Raw genomic sequence first — 20,356 nt, 5'->3', positions numbered from 1 at the left:
CCACAAAACCAGTATTAAGTATCACGGTATATCTGTAGCAATAGCCAAAAATACATTGTATGGGTTAAAATTATACATTTTTCTATAATGCAAAAAATCATTAGGATATTAAGTAAAGATCATGTTCCATAAAGATATTTTGTAAAATTCCTACTGCAAATATAGCTAAACTTATTGTTTGATTAGTAATATGCTTTGCTAAGAACTTAATTTGGACAACTTTAAAGGTGATTTTCTCAGTATTTAGATTTTTTTTTGCACCCTCAGATTTTCAAATAGTTGTATTTCGGCCAAATATTGTCTTATGCTAACAAACCATAAATCAACGGAAAGCTTATTTATTCAGTTTAATGAACTAAAATTTCTGTAAATATGCTTCATTCTCCTTTAAATTTGGGGAAGGGCCACAGCAGTGGAGTGTTTTTGATGTAGTTCTGGAAAGCAGGATCTGATCCCCACTTCTTCATGGCTTGTTTCTCAAGAATGGGGATCCCACTAACGTATCTCAGTAAGAACCAGACAAAGAGAGGAGAAACAGCACTGAGGTATTGAGGTCCACGCATGACGGAGGAAGCGGACAGGAACAGGCCTGACCATTGCAGGATCTCCCCCAGATAGTTTGGGTGTCTGCTGTATGCCCATAGTCCATGATGAATAAACCTTCCCTGTGAATACAAGTAGGCTTACATGATTAATGCCTTAACATTAATTAAAATGTCAAATGCAAATGAATAAGCACTCAGGTCAGGATTTCTTGAAGCTAAATTCTAAATATTGAATTAAAGGTGAAGCCCTAAACACATAAAGTAGCTGTTTCAGGCTGGTTAGGATGTTCAAAAAAACCAACCAGCAAATGGTTTAAATATAGTTTCTGTATATTCAACCCATGAGAAAGCAATTGGTATTCCTCTCTTAGTAAAAAAAGAATAATTGGTATGGCTGACAACAACCAGAGGGTTAGGAAACAGCCAGTTTGATCCAGTGTGTTATCTATAGAGCACAGGCCTTATAAAAATTACACTTTTATGTTAAAATATCTTTTATGATGTAGGTTATATGACTATATGTCTTAATTTTATTTCCACAACTGAGTAGTCTTATCGGGTTATTATTATCAGTGCAAGTTATTACTCACAGCGTTATCTGGATCACTCTTAAAATTCCACTTCTGCTGGTCGGCAATGGCCTCTGTAGCAAAACCCAGCCCCCATATTCCCCAGCCGAGGTAGTCACGCGGGCCCAGGGGCTCATCTCTCCTCTCACTGTTTAGAATTAGGGTGGGCAACAGGGTAATAAAGACCCACAAAGCTGGAAAAAAGGAGAAACGAGTTTAATTTTAATGAAATTAATGATGGCAGTCTTTTTACTCAAGGTTTAGTAAAGGTACTATAATAGAATAGAATATTCAAATAGAATAGAATTGAAATACATGGTAATTATGTGACAGAATAGATGCATTAACGTTAACAGTGTAGAACAGGTGCAAAGTTCAACTTGATGATTCATAATGTAGTTATGTGATTTATTATGTGATATAGAATAGAACTTGTAAGTTCCACTTCTACTTATAGTATAAGGTTCATAATAGAATATGATTTAATATTGAAATGGACTAGAATAGAGATATAGAATAGGTGCAAAGTTCATCTAGTTTTCATAATAATGATTCAGAACAGAAAAGAATAGAATAGGATGAGTAATTGATCTTTATTATCTGACACAGAAGAGAACCTGTAAGCAACATATACATTTAAAGGTTGTATCAGCGATTTCTAGCCTAAAACATAAAGTGTAAAATTCAGCTGATCTTTCATCGCGATCCGCTCGCTGCCTGCCCCATAAATTGTCTGTGAAAAAACCGCGTCTCTCTGGTCAGCCTAGGGTCCGAGATATGCCAAAAAAAACAATCGGCGCTATCAACACACCACAGATAAACAAACCGTGTTCCAACCAATCAGCGTCAGGGGGTTCGTGTTGTGGACTTTCCTACTGGTGCAGGGATGTGAGGGAGGCGGAGCGAAAGTCCACAACACCAAACCCCTGACGCTGATTGGTTGGAACAATGTTTGTTTTTGCTGTGGAATGGTTGGTAGTGCCGATTGGTTTTTTTTGGCATATCTCGGACCCTTGGCTGACCAGAGAGACGCGTTTTTTTCACAGACAATTTATGGGGCAGGCAGCGAGCGGATCGTGATGAAAGATCAGCTGAATTTTACACTTTATGTTTCAGGCTAGAAATCGCTGATACAACCTTTAACTTCTATTTATGGTATTTGATTCCTAATAGAATAAAATAGTGTAGTATATTGAAATAGAACAGAATTGACATATGTGGTCATTATGTGGCAGAACAGAACAGTATAGAATAAGATCAACTTCTACTTTTCATAATAATGATTCATAATATAATATAATATTGAAATTGAATAGAATCGAGGAATATGGTCATTATGTAACCATATAGAATAGGTGCAAAGTTCAACTTCTACTTTTCATAAAAACGATTCAAAATAGAATAGGATGAATATTTGATCTTTATTATGTGATATTGAAAAGAACAGGATAGAACTTGTTAGCAACATATATGTTTAACTTCTATTTATGGTATTTGATTCATAATAGAATAGAATATTGAAATAGAATAGAATTGACATAGAATAGAAATGGTATAGAATAGGTGAAAAGTTCAACTTCTACTGTCTATAATAATGATTCAGAATATAATATACTTAAATGAAATATGATGAATATTTGATCTTTATTATGTGATAAAGAATAGAACTTGTAAGCAACTTGCAAGTTTCTACTTATGGTATTTGACTCATAATATAATATAATATTGAAATTGAACAGAATCGAGGTATATGGTCATTATGTGACCGCATAGAATAAGTGCAAAGTTCAACTTCTACTTTTCATAAAAATGATTCAAAATAGAATAGAATAGGATGAATCTTTATTATGTGATATAGAATAGAACTTGTTGGCAATATATATGTTTAACTTCTATTTATGGTGTTTGATTCACAGAGTAGAATATTGAAATAGAATAGAATTGACATGGTCATGTGACAGAATAGAACGATATAGAATAGGTGCAAAGTTCAACTTCTCTTTTTCCTAATAATGATTCATAATATAATATACTGAAATAGAACATGTTTAATATTTGATCTTTATTGTGTGATAATGACTAGAACTTGTAAGTTCAACACTTCAACTTATACTTATGGTATCTGATTCATAATATAATATTGTATTGAAATTGAATAGAATCGAATTGAATAGAATCAAGGTTCAACTTCTACTTTTCATAAAAATTATTCATAATATACTGAAATAGAATATGTTGATTATTTGATCTTTATAATATGATAGAGAATAGAACAGAATAGAACTTGTAATCAGCTTGTCAGTTCAAACGTCTATTTATGGTATTTGATTCATAATATTATATCATATAATATTGAAATTGAATATAATTGAGATACATGGTCATTATCTTTATTATGTGATATAGAATAGAACAGAATAGAACTTGTAAGCAACAGGTAAGTTTAACTTCTATTTATGGTATTTGGTTCATAATGGAATAGAATTAAATTTACATATGTGACCCTGGACCACAAAACCAGTCTTAAGTCGCTGAGGTATATTTGTAGCAATAGCCAAAAATACATTGAATGGGTCAAAATTTTTGATTTTTCTTTTATGCCAAAAATCATTAGGAAATTAAGTAAAGATCATGTTCCATGAAGATTTTTTGTAAAATTCCTACTGTAAATATATCAAAATGTAATTTTTGATTTGTAAAATGCATTGTTAAGAACCTAATTTGGACAACTTTAAAGGTGATTTTCTCAGTATTTTGATTTTTTTGCACCCTCAGATTCCTGATTTTCAAATAGATGTATCTCGGTCAAATATTGTCCTATCCCAACAAACCATACATCAATAGAAAGCTTATTTATTGAGCTTTCATGTGATGTATACATCTCAGTTTTGTAAAATTTAACCTTATGACTGGTTTTGTGGTCCATGGTCACATATGGCCTTGTGACAGAATAGAATAGGTGCAATGTTCACCTTCTACTTTTCATAATATAATATACTAAAACAGAATAGAAATAGAAAATCTTTATTATGTGACAGAATAGAACTTGTAAGCAACTTAAATTCAACTTCTGGTATTTGATTCAGAATAGAATAGAATAGAGATATATAATCATTATGTGATAGAATAGAACAGTATAGAGTAGGTGCAAAGTTCAGTTATTGTGTGACTCAGAATAGAAACAAATTGCAAAAGAATAGGTTGAATATTTGATCATTATGTGACATAGAATAGAGATAGATGATTATTATGTGCAAGAAAATAACAGTATATAGTAGGTACAAAGTTTAGTTATTGTGTGACATAGAACAGAAAACAATGTACTAGAATATTGAAATAAATAGTTTATGAATAGTTTAAATATTTGATCATTATGTCAAATAGAATAGAGATATATGATCATTATGTGACAGAATAAAACAGTATAAAGTAGGTGCAAAGTTCAGTTATTGTGTGACTCAGAAGAGAAAAATTTGTTATAGAATATTAAAATAGAACAGGTTGAATAATTGATTATTATGTGAAATAGAATATGTACAAAAAAACATGCTTCTTACGTGATTCATATAATTTAATAAGTTTGTGACACTATTTTAGAGTAATGTATCAAGACTGAACACAAATGACCTACTGCAGCCATCAATTAACAGTAACTATGCAAATAATCAATAGCAGTAGTTGAAATACCTTGCACGGTCCAGTACACAAAGAATGTCCCAGGGCTGTCTCTGACATTGTTAAATCTCCGGTCTTGTCCTTCCTTTAGGATTCTAAGAAAGAGAAATGTCCCGAGCCTGCAGGACAAGGCCCAATCTGTTACTTATTGACTTATTAACCAGACCATAATGGATACATTAATACAACATGAAGCTGGACTGACTTCACTTTTGATAATGCTGTTAAAGCAACAAGACTCCAATAAATAGACCTGTCTTTTATTTTATTGATCACTTTCATCTGTCTATCCATGTATATATTTATCTATCTATCTATCTTACCTCAGACCCCAGGCACTGACAAGTCCAGTTTGTACGTTCTGTCTAAGGTGGCCACTTCCACCCCATATACGACTCAGATGAGCCAGCAATATGAAGGTACCAGATCCTACAAAACAACACAATTAATTTGTTATTAAACTGATAAGGCATTCAATATCCTACTAGATATGGGCAGAGCAGCCAGTCACCTGTGTCCGTCCATTTTAAAAGTGAGGCGTGTTCACTGAATATTTCACCAATGAACCTAGAGACAATTGGTAGCAAAGTTCAAGGATTCTCAAGAGCACACTTCTCAGGGAGAAAGAGAGAAGGAATAGCGCTTAGGGAGCTGGGTTGGAAAGACTGAAATGATTGGATAATATCTGTACTCCACTGAAAAGAAATGCAAACTGACTGCTGACAGGTGAGTAAAAGCTCTTTTTCTATGTAGAAGATAAGACTGAAATACATGGATAAGTCCTCACAGGTAATCCTCATAAATTGCTGTTACTTTATACATGCCATGCATAAAATGCTAATCAATACAGCTGTTAAAATTAACCTATGCAGTATTATACTGATTATGTATTACATTCTAAATGGTCTTAAAATTATGTGTATAATGTATTTTAAACATCTAGACAGTTCGTTTAACTTTAAAATGTATGTTTACGTACGAACACAATTTATTTAAGAATTTATAAAGATTAAAATAATATATAAATTTGCACATCTACTAATTTATATTATTTTCAAGATCATATCCGAGTTACAGTCTTTCATTTTTTCACCCGTTTTCTGACAAACCCCGCCTCTTTTGCAAGATTGACAATGATGTATCCATAATTTGGCCAATTATACATCGGATACTCTAAGAGAAATTGATCTGATTGGTTGAGAGCCCGGCTTGCCGGAATACGGGCGGGGAAAGCCATGCACTTCAGTACACTGGTGTAAAATCGTGTCTTGTGGGTGGAGACGTATTTATGGTCGTTTCACAACACGTTATTGTAGTTTAGATAACCGCCGTCTCGAAATACAATTTGATAACCTATTTTTGACGTTAATAAAGTAAAGAATAAAAAAAAAAAAAAACGCTGCATGAGTTGCGACGCAACAAAACAACTACAATAGGCGAGATACTATTTATGTGTGTGCATTATAATGCATAACCATTACAAATCCGACAAAGCAAGGATAATATTACTATATCAATATCGTGTGACAGCACCTTTTGGATAAATCATTTACCTGCCAAGTCGTAAAACTTTTCCGTTTTGAAAGCAGACGCTAGTGCCCATCCGACCCACTGAATGGCCAAATCGGTGGCTGCACACTTGGCCAACGTGCTTCCCATGATCATGTCCAGCAGGTCTTGAAGAAGAAGCAATGTTACAAACTTGAGTTCAATCAAAACAGCAGATCAAAGTTCAAAACGTCTACATTTGCGAGGAGGAGGAGTGGCTAATGCTTCTTATGTATGTACTATGACTTCTGGGAAGTGTAGTTTGGAAATATCTGTAACGCTTTTGATGTCTTAGGTACTGAATAGGATGTGGATATGGAACAGAATAAATTGAATGTTTGGTGTTTGGTGGCCATTGGTAAATTTTATGGGTATGGCTTCAGGTCTCATCCACGCCCAGCTATTTTTAGCTCTATAAAATAGCTGGTTACCATGCTATATTAATGTATTAGCCTAATTGTGAGCACACTGGTTTGTAGTGCAAATGGTTTTACCATTTTCTGCATGTTGCGGCTAATGAACCAGAAGTCTCACCCATAGGCTTACTTCCTTGTTAAAGAAAAAGGTGGATAGAATCAGATGCAAAGTTCAGCTACTTCTTATCGCATTTCTTATATTTATTTATATGGTGATTTTTACAATATAGACTGTTTCAAATCAGCTTCACAGTACAGGCAAACAACAGTGTTAATGTTGCAAAAATTTTTTTTTTTTTTTCTCAATGATTCTGTTTTAGCTGAAAAGCAGCTCTACAGAAAGCAATATTGTCATTATTCAACTCAATTAAGTTAAATGCTGATTCATAATATAATATAATAAACACTACCAGTTGAAAGTCTTTAATGTTTTTATTAAGTATCTTCTAATTACAAAGCCTGCACTTATTTGATTCAAAATGCAGCAAAAAGCAACATTTTGAAATATTTTTACAAATTAAAATAACTGTTTTCTATCTGAATATATTTTAAAATGTAATTTCATGTGATTTCAAAGCTGAATTTATAGCATCATTACTCCAGTCACATGATCCTTCAGAAATCATTCTAATATTCTGATTTGCTGCTCAAAAAACATTTGTTATTATGTTGAAAATTATTATGAGTAAATTTTTTTTAAGTTTCTTTGATAAACAGAAAGTTCAGAAGAACAGCGTTTATCTGAAATAGAAATCTTTTGTAACACTATAAATGTCTTTATCTTCACATTTGAGCAATTTAAAGCATCCTTGCTAAATAAAAGTATCAGTTTCTATAATTTCTTTTCCGAAAACATGAGACCGACTCCAAGCTTTTGAATAGTAAAAATATTTCACAATATTACTGCTTTTGCTGTATTTTGGAAGAAATAAATGCAGGCTTGGTGAGCAAAAGGGAATTCTTAAAAAACAAAAAAATCTTTTGACTGGTAGTGTAATATATAATATATGACTCTAGCATCCCCTTGACCCTATACAGGACAAGCGGTTTGAAAAATGGTGAATAATATACTATAATATAGGCCTAATATAATAAAATTTCAACATTCTCCACAAGTGGGCCCTTACCTGACCATTAACTGTAAAATATGACTCAGGGGCCGCCAATGCTCAAGTCATGTCCTGGAAAGATAAGAATTTTATGACTTATGACTGTAGAAGAAGCCAAGAAAAGGTGTGTTTGGAGTAGAGTACAGACGTATGTACTGACACCAGGTCAACTGTATTTTACGCTAAAAGTTTATTTTATTTTCCAGGGCTAGCCAGGTGATTTAAGGGTCTAACAAAACATTATTCAAGAAGAAAACAAGTGGAGAACATGGCAGAGAGCAAATCCAGCATCAGCTCGAAAGGAGGGGCCAATGTGCTTGCTAAACGGGTGCAGAAACAATTCAGCAGAGCACAGGAGAAGGTACGTGGCAGGAATCATAAAACACAATGTGATTTACAAATGTGTCTTCCTGTTTAGTCATTTTCATCCAATAATCAATCCAGTCACATGACATTGGGAGTGGGACATAGGAGTAGCTGACACAGGTTGCTTTATCTACTCCATTGACAAGAGCCAACGTAAACATGCATCTTCCTTCTCTGCTTAACTAGCTCATTTATAGCCATAATTGTATTTTATTTGATTACCAAACGTTGACCAAGTCACCATTTACTTTTCTGTTTTCATCTGAGTTTGTTTTAGCCAGGGATGTCCAGCCCTGTTTCTGAAGATCTACCTCCCAGCAAACTTCGGCTCCAACCCTCATCAAACCAGCTAATTACGATTTTTAGGAGCACTAGATAGATGTGTTTGGGCAGGGTTAGAGTTGAACTCTGATCTAAGAGATCTCCAGAGACAGGACTGGACAACTCTGGTTTAAACCCTTTCATATCTTGTCATCTCAAACTGTCTACTGGAAAAATCAGGTGAATAGTTCTATCTACAACCATGTAAGGAAGCTTTTTTCTTCGCCAGTGTGTGCTTATTAATATTTCAAGGTTCAGGTGTAACATCCACTGCGGTGCTGTCAGTACAAGTTTGAGAATCCCCTTGTCATGGCTGTAAGGTATGTAATATGTGATGCGTTGCAGGTGTTGCAGAGGTTTGGCAAATCCGAGGAGACCAAAGATGAGCACTTTGAGGAGTGTGCGATGAACCTCCAATCCCAGCAGGTACATTAGATTTGCTATGGTAAATAAAGTAACTGCTTTGAAGATGATTTGAAAAAGATTGCCTAAAATGTCTTCTGTTCTCCTTTGCAGAGCGATGGATACAGAATATACAAGGATCTTAAAGCGTACCTCAACGCTGTCACAGGTTGGCTCTTTGCTATGAGATTCTTATAGGAGATGTGCATCTTATAAACAGGAATACTGACATCCTTTACTGTGCTTGTATGTTTAACAGTAATGAGGGATGCCTCAAGTCGACTATTTCAGTCCATGTATGATGCCTATGATGATAGGTGGGACGGAGCAGAGGATCTTGGGGCAGTTGTGGAGGTTAGTCTCAGAGACCACTTAAAGAATATATAGAGTGTTTTCATGATGCATCATCATTCAGCCATATTGGTGGCACTTAAACAATGCCACTAAAACAAACTGCTGCTGAAAATGGTCAATTAATGTCATGTTTTGGGCTGTACTAATCGGTTGGACCGGGAAAAACATTTGGAGTACTATAGACTGTCACAAATCAAAGAGAAGAGTGCAAAAACTGTCTGAGGAACAGAAGATGTTTGTTATTGGCCAAACTGAACCAGGATTTCCAGGACAAGAATGTTGACAACATTCGTGTTTGTTTTTATCATTTCTGGTCAGGTAGGTGAAATATTAGGCTAATATCTTAATTAATTCTGCTTGTATGTATCTTTACCGCCTATTAAATTTTGTTTGTCAAAATATTGGGCCCTTTCCTGCTTACTAAGTCCTTCTCTATATAATTTAGCAGCTTCTACATGTTCTTTCCATGGTTTAGACAGCATAAATTAGCAGAACAACGTATTCAGTAGTACATTAACTGTGCAATCCATTCTGTTGTTTACATCCGAGTATTGCCAACATGGCCGCATATCCAGGTAACTGACCAAATCGGTGACGTAAGTGCAAAGCCTCTATGGTAATATGAAAAAAGTAAACTTCTGACAGAACATTATGACATAAATCATATAAATCACTTGTTTTGACACCAGCAGGTAAAGTTACAGCAGGAGTCCATGTCTCTCTTGCCTCCCCTGAGCCCACTGAGTTTTAAAAGACTTTGTAAAGCATGCAGTGGATTTGATAGGGGGTAATTGAGAATGAATGGGGGAAATCATGGGAGAGAAGGCAATGCCTCCATGGTGATATGATTGGATATGACTAGTTATGACTGGTTATGTTCGGCTGTAATTGGTTCATATGATAAATCCCGCCTCTTGTGTTTGTTGCGTTCTGCATTCGCAAATTGTGAATCAGAACAATATAATGGGAAGACTAATTTAAGTACACAACTCACACACTTACATATCACTACTTTGTCAAATCAAAATCAAACATCAGCTGGCGCGAAAACATGATCTGTGGGGTTTTTTTTAGAGAGCAATCACTAAAAAAATTATTGAAATAGAGGGTTTGCACTTACGTCACGATTTGGTCAGTTACCCGGATGTGCGGCCATATTGGTGATACTCAGATGTAAACAACAGCATGGATTGTATGGTTAATGTACTACTGAATACGTTGTTCTGATAATTTATGCTTTCTAAACAACGGAAAAACTGTGTAGAATCTGCTAAATCATATAGAGAAGGACTTAGTAAGCAGGAAGTTTGTTAAGATATTAGCCTAATATTTCACCTACCTGACCAGAAATGATAAGAACAAACACAAATGTTGTCAGGATTCTTGCCCAGGAAATCCTGGTTCAGTTTGGCCAACCACAAACACCTTTTGTTGCTTCAGACAGTTTTTTTTTTGCACTCTTCTGCTTAATTTGCTACAACTTTTGGCAGTCTACAGTACTTCAAATATTTTCCCACTTCGAACGAATAGTACAGCCCAAAACATGACAATAATTGACCATTTTTATTAATGTTTACTTAACCAAGAAAATGTGACTGGGACATGAATTTCCGACAGACAGACAGACAGACAGACAGACAGACAGACAGACAGACAGACAGACAGACAGACAGACAGACAGATAGACAGACAGACAGATAGATAGATAGATAGATAGATAGATAGATAGATAGATAGATAGATAGATAGATAGATAGATAGATAGATAGTTGCCTATATAAATACAAATATGGCTGTCTGTGTTCCAAAGGGAGAAGACCTGCTGTGGAAAGATTATGAGGACAAGCTGCGTGATCAGGCATTAATCACAATGGAGTCTTACATGAGCCAGTTTCCAGATGTCAGGGTAACAACGGCTGCTTCAAATACACATAAAATTCTCTGTCATTTAAAAAAAAATGCACAACTATTTTTCTTCATGATTCAGGAAAAAGTGGCCAAGCGAAACAGGAAACTCGTAGACTATGATTCTGCCCGCCATCACCTGACAGGGCTACAGAATGCTAAAAAGAAGGATGATGTCAAAATTGGAAAGGTATTGTATGACATGTTCAACTAATTTCATATATTCTGCCCGACAGTAAGTTTGTTCATAGGCATTCCATGCATGTTCTTTTCTATCAAACTTGATATTACTAGTGACATATTGACACGATTCAAATTTAATAAAGGATAGATGTATAGGATTTTCTTTTTGTGCTGTTGCTTTTATAGGCAGAGGATGAGATGAAGGCAGCAAAGGTGATATTTGAGGGCATGAACAACGAGCTGAAGGTGGAACTGCCTATTCTTTTTGACAGGTGAGTTCTGGGGTTATTTTTCTAGTACACATCTGGATTGTCTTTAAATCTTAATGTCCGTTACCTTAATTAAGTTTTATTTGTTCTGCATTATATAGTCGCATTGGATGCTATGTCACAGTCTTCCAAGCCATTTGCAACCTCAGAGACATCTTCTACAAGGAGCTTACCAAGGTAAACCAAACTATTTAAAAAAAAATACTTGGATCAAAAATGTGATCCCGTATGTTCTGCAAGTACCTGAAACCTCTTTTTTTCTTTTTTTGACCCCAAGAACAATGAGGATTTACAGACTGTGATGAAAGAGCTGAGCAGCCAGCATCCGGACAAGAACTTTGTCGTGAAGAACTTCAACCGGTATAAGGCTTTGTAGTCTGTTCTTCTATATACAGTATTTCTTTAAATAAACAAGTGAAATATCAGTAGTATAATACTTTAGAGTAACAAACTACTCTGTTTGTTTTTCTTTTAAGCTCTGGTTCCTTGAAGAGAAGGTCATTTAGAGATACTTTGTCCCCCAGATCACTTAAAAGCTTTTATGATTTCCACACCAGTTACAACCCCAGGGGCTCTCTAAGGTAAAAAAAAATAATAATAATTTTATGTTCTCTCTTTGTTCTCTCTCTTTAAAAAGTTAGGAAATAGTGCCATCTGCTGGTATGAAAAAAAATAATATAAAGTGCAAAATAAATAATATAAAGGCATAAAATGCTGTCATTTATCATTTAAGTAATGAGTTACTGTGAGCTACACTACCAGTCAAAAGTTTGTGAACAGTAAGATTTTTTATGTTTTTTAAAGAAGTCTCTTCTGCTCACCAAGACTAAATTAATTTGATCCAAAGCACAGCAAAAACAGTACAGTTTTGAAAAATTTGTTCAATTTAATATAACTGTTTCTTATTTGAATATATAATATATTTTCAATACTGAAATTTAAAAATTGCTCAATTACTTAAAAATTAGTCACATGGTTCTTCAGAAACCATTCTAATAATCTGATTTGCTGCTCAAAAACATCTATTATTATGTTGAAAACAGCTGAGTATATTTTTTTCAAGTTTCTTCGATGAATAGAAAGTTCAGAAGAACAGCATTCATCTGAAATAGAAATCTTTTGTAACATTATAAATGTCTTTTTCATCACTTTTGATCGATTTAAAGCATCCTTGCTAACTAAAAGTATTAATTTCTTTACAGGAGAGACAACTCATCTAGTTTTAAGTCTAACAAACCAGCATATGGGTCATACAGCCCTAGACAGACAAGCCCCACCAGCCCTCAACCTCTTTATGAGAATGTCTCTGGTGCAAAAGGCAGCCCTACAAGATTAGATTATCCTACAGAGGAAGGTACCTCGCCCCATGAGCCACAAGTGGATAACACCAGCACCTCTGAAGATAAACCAGTGGAGAAAGACGAGAAAGCCAAAAAGGAGTCCTCGCAAGCCTCAGATCAAGATACACCTAATGAGGAGGAGTCTTCTGAGGAGGACAGTGATGAGAGTGAACTGAAACCAAACGCAAATGTCGCTGAATGCTCCAAAATCAAAGATCAAAAAACTCCAGAGAAGGTGGGGGACGATGGGCCTTCAGGTGTGGAGAATGGAATAGCTCATGACACTAAGTCAGATGTGGAACAAGCTGAGGCTTCAAACAATGTGAGTTCTGTTAAGGTGTAAACACATTATAAAACACATAATAAGTCAAAGTCTATATATTCATTTAAAATCAAAAGTTTACATACACCTTGCAGAATCTGCAAAATGTTAATTATTTAACCAAAATAAATGGGATCATACAAAGTGCATGTTATTTTCTTATTTAGTACTGACCTGACTAAGATATTTCACATAAAAGATGTTTACATATAGTCCACAAGCAAAAATAATAGTTCAAAAGTTTACATACACTTGATTCCTAATACTGTGTTGTTACCTGAATGATCCACAGCTGTTTATTTTTATTTATTTTTATTTATTTTGTTTAGTGATAGTTGTTCATGAGTCCCTTGTTTGTCCTGAACAGTTAAACTGCCTGATTTTCTTCAGAAAAATCTTTCAGGTCCCACAGATTCTATGGTTTTTCAGCATGTTGGTGTATTTGAACCCTTTCTAATAATGACTGTATGATTCTGAGATCCATCTTTTCACACTGGGGGACTCATATGCAACAATTATAGAAGGTTCGAATGCTCACCGATGCTTCAGAAGGACACACAATGAATTAAGAGCTGGGGGTGAAAACTTTTGAACAGAATAAAGATGTGCAAATTTTTCTTATTTTGCCTAAATATCATATTTTTTCATTTAGTACTGCCATTCAGAACTACAGGAGATACTTACATGTTTCCCAGGAGACAAAATTAGTTAAAATTTACCTTGATTTTCAAATTCCAAAAGTTTTCACCCCCTGGCTCTTAATGCATCGTGTTTCCTTCTGAAGCATCTGTGAGGGTTTGAACCTTCTGTAATAGCTGCATGTGAATCCCTTAGGTCAGTACTAAATAAAAAATAACATGCAATTTGTATGATCTTTCTTATTTTGGTAAAATAATTACCATTTTGCAGATTCTGCATGGTGTATGTAAACTTTTGACTTCAACTGTATATAAATACATAGAGAGAGATCATAATCATTATGATAATTCGTAAAGAAACCTAAAAATGTAACTCAGAACGAGGTGTAATTTTTATTCGTTTGACCTGTTTCAAGGCTCTTACCAAGGGTAACCATCCGTCAGGAGAGGTGAAGGAGGGAGTGACAACAGAGGCCCCTAAATAGCAGACAAAAGGTCAGCATAATTTGAGAGCACTTCCAGCTCACTCTCATGTTGTGATGACGTGTTTCATTTAATCCACTGTGAGCAGATGGCTAAATGTGTTTTTCATTTAAATTTCATATCTGTTTACAGAGAAGACGCAGTGTTTATTGGCCATATGGTGGAATCGGGCCGCAAATGCACATCAAAACAGAGGATGCAAAATGCTATATTTGCTTGTATTCATTTTTTTCATCCTTGGTCTTTTGAGATATGTATTTTCAGAGTAATATTTAAATTGTGGGTCATAATTCAAGAAAAGTTTCTTTTAGAATATAATCACTTTCATGTCTTTTATCCTATGTGGTGGTATTCCTTAAGTATTTTAATGTTTTAGACACATAACTTAATATATGACATACATTTATCTAATTGATCAAAGGAAACAATGGAAATGTTACTTGAATAATGCACTTGACAATCCACAGTGATTAAATAACTTCATAAAAATTATCTTGTCACTCTGTTTTTGCATGTTCTTCATTACACACTTAAACAATTAAACTAATGTTCCAATTCTCCTTTTTTATTCCAGAGGTTAGTCTAGCATGCTTTGCAGGGAGGTAGTGGTTGTTGTTGGTTATTATTAGTCATTTCGTGGAATGCGACCATTGTTTGATTCTTCACGGGAGCGGGCAGGAGGAAACGCTCGTGAACGCGCCCATGCTCCGTCAAGGATAGAGAGAATCGACTCTTTCGAACTGTTCTTTGTTCCAAAGAAGGATCATATGATTCTTTACGTCGTGACGCAATTACGTCATCTGACCGTATGGTTACACAATGAAACGTCCGAATTAAAGCAAAATGCAAATATAGTTCATTCGGTTTTTTGTATTACTTCTTATTTTCATGTGCCCCAGTTCAGTTTATTGCAGCTATGATATAGCTCATAAAAACAAAATCATTTAGTAACTAAACATTTACATTAGGTCTAAACAGTACTCGTTTAGTCATAAAATGTTTTTTCATGTTTGAATAAAATAGTATAAATAAATAAATGACAGTTGTTTTACATTAAGGGACTGTGTGTAACGTTATTTTTGTAAGTGCGTTGATAAAACTGTCATACATTCAAGTTGTAAACCTACTTCCGGTACTTAAAATTCAGGTTTATCACGACACGGTTGTTTAGGGATATTGACTCGAAAACGGCATTCAAACCTATTCACGAACAGATCGCTCAAACCGGAATTGAACCAGTTCAACTGATTCGCTGAAAAGAGCCGAATCATCTAAACGATTCCTTCACAAATCGGACATCGCGCACTCAGAACAGTTTCGTGGATGAGCGTGTGTTGGCTTCATGCCGTTCTGTTTTGACTTCAACGCTGCTTACTTTTTTTATGATTTCTCCGTCTGAAGTTAAAGTTTAATAACAGTGAGCAGCATCTTTAGCAAGAAGTAGTTTATCCGCGACTCTGACACTCAAACAGGTAAGTTTTTTTGTTCCTGTTGGGCTGGAAGTAGATCTGAAGGGTTCAAATGGCAAAACAGCTGTTAAATGATGAGTTTTACAGCGCTTTAAAGTGGTCGTTCACAGTGCGAGAAGGGATTTTCGAGTACTATCGATCAAATTTAATAAATGGTATCGTGAGGATTACAGTTTTAGGTTGTCTGTACTACAAACAAACAGTCAGTCATATTCACCGGTTCGTGTTTCTTTGAGTATCTGGTGACCCAGCACCTCTTTGTGTGTAACGTTAGTGTAACTTACCTACATCACGAAGAGATCCCTCTTTTTTTTAAACCATACTAGATTTGTGTGAAGGAAAGTTGATTCATTTTAGGAAGTGAGACTTGTGACTGCTGCTCAGCATTTTATCACGCCTATAAGTTTAAAGGGTCATTGGACAAAACGGGTGCTTTTGTGTACATTACAAGCATGTGGGTCAATATGAGTTACATAATGAAAAGCTAATACAAACATTTAATGTATGTTAATATAGACATTTAAGAAAAAGAGACTTATCTGACCTGTCTGCTCCACCAATGTGTATCAAACTTTTATCCTATTTATAGAGATAGTCGTTGTAATATATAATAATGATAATATCTCTATATATTTTTAGATTTTAGTTGACTTAATGTATTGTGGCAAATGTCCAACATGCGTATATGGGCCATTCAACGGAATTGGTATGAAGTCAGAGTTGGAAAAAAAAGTCTTTTCCACAAATTATGTATGTATGCAAACTGTATAATAGGTACACACTTCTACTTCACTTGTGCAGTTAATTCTTATATTGTATTTTCAGAAAGTTTTGGAATATTTGTCCTCTCCCCAAATTTGTCACTACTGAAACACAGTAATAATAATTTTAAAAGAAGGATTATATTGAGGTATTAGGATTTTGCTTACATCTTCCTTGTAAATATATTTTCTATTTTATTAAAAGGTTGTCAGAGGTAAGTCAATAACAATTGCAATTTAAACAATATTTCAAATGTATTTTATGAGATTTGTTGTATTTTGAATCCAGTTCCAATTCCAAAAGTTGATTATAACGTACACATTAAACCAAACACTATCATAACCATAGTTGATAATTCAGTATACTTTGTTTTTGACAAAACATCCCATGTTTTTGTCATGACTGCACATTTTCGCCAGGGCCCCTGACCACATTACAGAATTTTAACCCACATGCTTAAACACTACTAAAACTTCATAAAATACAAAAAATGTGCAAAACTGTACTAAAATGTTGTTTATTTCCTCTAAATAAAGGATTATGTGTTCCCTTTTGTTACTACCGAAATGATGACATGTTTTGGTTGTGACTGTTTCGGTAGTGGCAATTTTATGGAATAACACCCCCCCCCCCCAAAAAAACAAAGATGCCTGATCAATAATTTAGGGGTGTAGTTAAAATCAGTCTCAGCCAATGGGCTAAAACATGCACTGTTTCGGTAGTGACATAAAAATGCGGGACACTTACGTTTCATTATTTACAAAAAAAAAATCTAAAATAAATGTTTTTTTAATTTCACTTTTTATAAAAAAAAAAATCAAAAAGATATTTTTAAAAACAACAATGGAATAAAATGCAAGCTCCCAATTGAAAGTACCCAATAAATTAAGATTTTATATATATTAAGCCTACTAATATTTTAAGTATTATTGTGGGTTTTAATAGATAATAAAAGGATCTTAGTAAACATCTAAGATTTGAATATGTAAATTCTTTTTAAATATGGTTTTGGTTGTGGGACTGCAGTTTGCACCAATTCTGTATAATGGCCCATATAAAAAAAAGCATTACAGAAATAGTTAACCAAAAATAAAAATTTGCTAAAAACGTACTTGCCCTTAGGCTGATGATACACTGGGCAACTTTGGCAAATGTTGCGGTCAATGGGCAACCAGGCGAGATACAGGGCCCACGATTGATCTAAATTGTCCAGATAGAAATCTGTTACCCATTCTCAATAGGAAAGTGCCCAAACAATATTGCAAAAAAAGTTGCCCGATAAAATGGCTCAAAAAGTTGCCCCGTGTATCATCAGCATAAGGACATCCAAGATGTAGATGAGCATGTTGTAGCGAATGAGTACCATCAGATTAAGAGTGCAAACAGCTGATAAAACCATCACAATAGTCCACAAGTAACCCACAAAAAAAGCTGCATGTTTGTAAGAAACAAATTCATCATTAAGATGTTTCTAACTTCAAACATGCCTGAGGGTGAGCAAATTCTCAGGAAACGTTCATTTTTAAATGAACTTTTCCTTTAATTTAGCTTTAAGTAGCAATTCTATGCAATTTATAATATGTGACCCTGGACCACAAAACCAGTCTTAAGTCGCTGGGGTATATTTGTAGCGATAGCCAAAAATACATTGTATGGGTCAAAATGATCGTTTTTTCTTTTATGCCAAAAGTCATTAGGATATAAAGTAAAGATCATGTTCCATGAAGATATTCTGTAAATTTCCTACAGTAAATATATCATTTTAATGTTTGATTAATAATATGCATTGCTAAGAACTTCATTTGGACAACTTTAAAGGCGATTTTCTCGATATTTAGATTTTTTTGCACCCTCAGATTCCAGATGTTCAAATATTTGTATCTTGACCAAACAATGTCCTATCCTAACAAACCATACATCAATGAGATGACAGCTTTCAGATGATGCATAAATCTCAATTTCCAATTTCAAAAAATCAACCCTTATGACAACCCTTAACCTGCTGTATAGCTGTAGATCTATTGTAAAAAGCAGGTTGACATGGTTCTTTGAAAAGTCCTCATCTGTCCAAAAGTCAAAATGTAGACATTTCTGAAAGTCATAATGAATATTCAATGCAGGATTTTGAATTCCTTATCCACATATAAATGTCCTTGACTTTAAACAGTGTCAGTAGTCCTTAATAGGACACGAACTGTTCAGGTTATGTACCCAGCTATGTTTGTCCACATTTAGTTAATATTTACACAGAAGTTTACTTAAGCCATATCGTCTGTTACAGAAAGCAAATATTTGTCAAAAGTCACAGTTGGTATTATAGTTTTCATTGTTAAAATAAGTCAACACTGTTTGTTTTGCTCCACATAGGTGTCCGTTTCAATACAACTATGACTTTCACCATGACAAGCATTGCACCTATTGGTAAGTTCTAATCTACACCTTACCTTCTAATACTTTTTTAAGAGTTTAAGAGTTTCCCTCACAGGCTTTGGGAGTGCCGCTCATATCACACAATGAATCTGAACATTGTAATAGGCTATTGTAACATAATCTTGGCACTACCCCCATTTATTTTCCAAATAATACTTGTACACTAGTCTAACCTGACCTCATTTGGGTCTAAAAATGTTTAATTAGAGCCATACTTATAAAATCTATGCACAGTAAATGCCTAACTTGGTGGCATGTTGCATTTTTTTCTAATCTGATTATTCTTTAACAAGGCTGAGCAGTTTCTCCAGCTGGAAATGGTTGTAATTCCACACTTCAGTGCTTGTAATCTTGACATACAGGTTTGAGTATGTCATCTTCAGTGCTTTTTTTTTCTTTCTCAGGGACAGATGTTGCATCAACAACCGCGGCTCCACCGCAAACAGACACGACTGTCATTGGAGGTAATTGAGCGTTAGTCTAGCTTGCGCATATTTGGTATTAGACTAAAGCCATTGAAATACCTAAATGACTAGGAGTTATATATTGTGTTGGACAAACCTAGATAGTATGGGTACACATTACACAGTGCTTGCCAGCAGGTGTCATGATGATGCTACATATTAGAGGTTTGCATTTGGTCTGGTTTGGCTTGAAGGGTATTATTTCTTCATTTGATTTATTTTATATTTTTCTTTTCTCTTTTAGTGGTAATTGCCCTCATCCTGTTGACCCTTGTTGTCTGTGGCATCCTGCTGTACAGATACCTGTGTCACAGTAAGGGTGTTTACAGAACCGCGGGTGAGCCCGCTCCAGGAGTGGACCCTGACCAGGTCTACAATGACACTGTCACTGACAACAAGAAGGAATACTTCATCTGAGCTGTTAGCATCAGAGGAATTCAACCAATGATCAGTACGCATGGGCTGCGGCAGACATCGAAGTAGTCTATGTAGAGAGGTATATGTGCAAGACATATGGGACATAAACCACTAGTCCGTGCTGTATGAAAGAATGTTTAGTTGAAGGGAGGCAGTTTGAGTTTATGTGGGGAGGATAAGCCAGAAGTTAAAAGTTGTTTATTCATGACGTCAATAAGCTCACCATCGGTTTTCGTATGGTTAAGTTACCGTCAGTTACTGCGACAATCTCTTTTTTTTTTTTTTTTGCTGTCAAATTGTTATGCCTCTGTATACAGTTTATAGTTCACACACACAAAACTCTAAACTCGCTGCTTCAGCAGAAGTTCA

The 20,356-nt window shown here is 34.8% G+C and overlaps 2 protein-coding genes across 3 annotated transcripts; one reads left to right on the top strand and one right to left on the bottom strand.

The window, feature by feature from the left end:
* Positions 1-322: 322 nt before the first annotated feature.
* On the bottom strand, positions 323-6,550 carry LOC141290790 (uncharacterized). The gene is made up of 5 exons (XM_073822911.1): positions 6,343-6,550; positions 5,113-5,218; positions 4,802-4,908; positions 1,136-1,308; positions 323-665 (listed from the first exon to the last, which is right to left on the bottom strand). Exons 1-5 carry the CDS (start codon positions 6,452-6,454, stop codon positions 378-380), a joined length of 786 nt encoding a protein of 261 aa, XP_073679012.1. The 5' UTR covers positions 6,455-6,550; the 3' UTR covers positions 323-377.
* On the top strand, positions 5,368-14,937 carry bin2a (bridging integrator 2a). 2 transcript variants are annotated; one of them, XM_073822910.1, is made up of 14 exons: positions 5,368-5,515; positions 8,069-8,223; positions 8,895-8,975; positions 9,066-9,120; positions 9,211-9,305; positions 11,116-11,211; positions 11,293-11,400; positions 11,580-11,665; positions 11,764-11,839; positions 11,940-12,022; positions 12,139-12,243; positions 12,865-13,324; positions 14,379-14,457; positions 14,578-14,937. In XM_073822910.1, exons 2-13 carry the CDS (start codon positions 8,131-8,133, stop codon positions 14,445-14,447), a joined length of 1,407 nt encoding a protein of 468 aa, XP_073679011.1. In that variant the 5' UTR covers positions 5,368-5,515; positions 8,069-8,130; the 3' UTR covers positions 14,448-14,457; positions 14,578-14,937. The 2 variants fall into 2 exon arrangements, with proteins under 2 accessions (XP_073679011.1, XP_073679010.1); XM_073822909.1 differs by having other exon boundaries at positions 11,116-11,400.
* The last annotated feature ends 5,419 nt before the right edge of the window (positions 14,938-20,356 follow it).

This window comes from Garra rufa, chromosome 18, assembly GCF_049309525.1.
Source record: "Garra rufa chromosome 18, GarRuf1.0, whole genome shotgun sequence".
In the NCBI taxonomy this organism is placed as follows: Eukaryota; Metazoa; Chordata; class Actinopteri; order Cypriniformes; family Cyprinidae; genus Garra; species Garra rufa.
The sequence above is the reverse complement of the archived record's forward strand: the minus strand, read 5'-3'. Positions and strand labels throughout refer to the sequence as shown.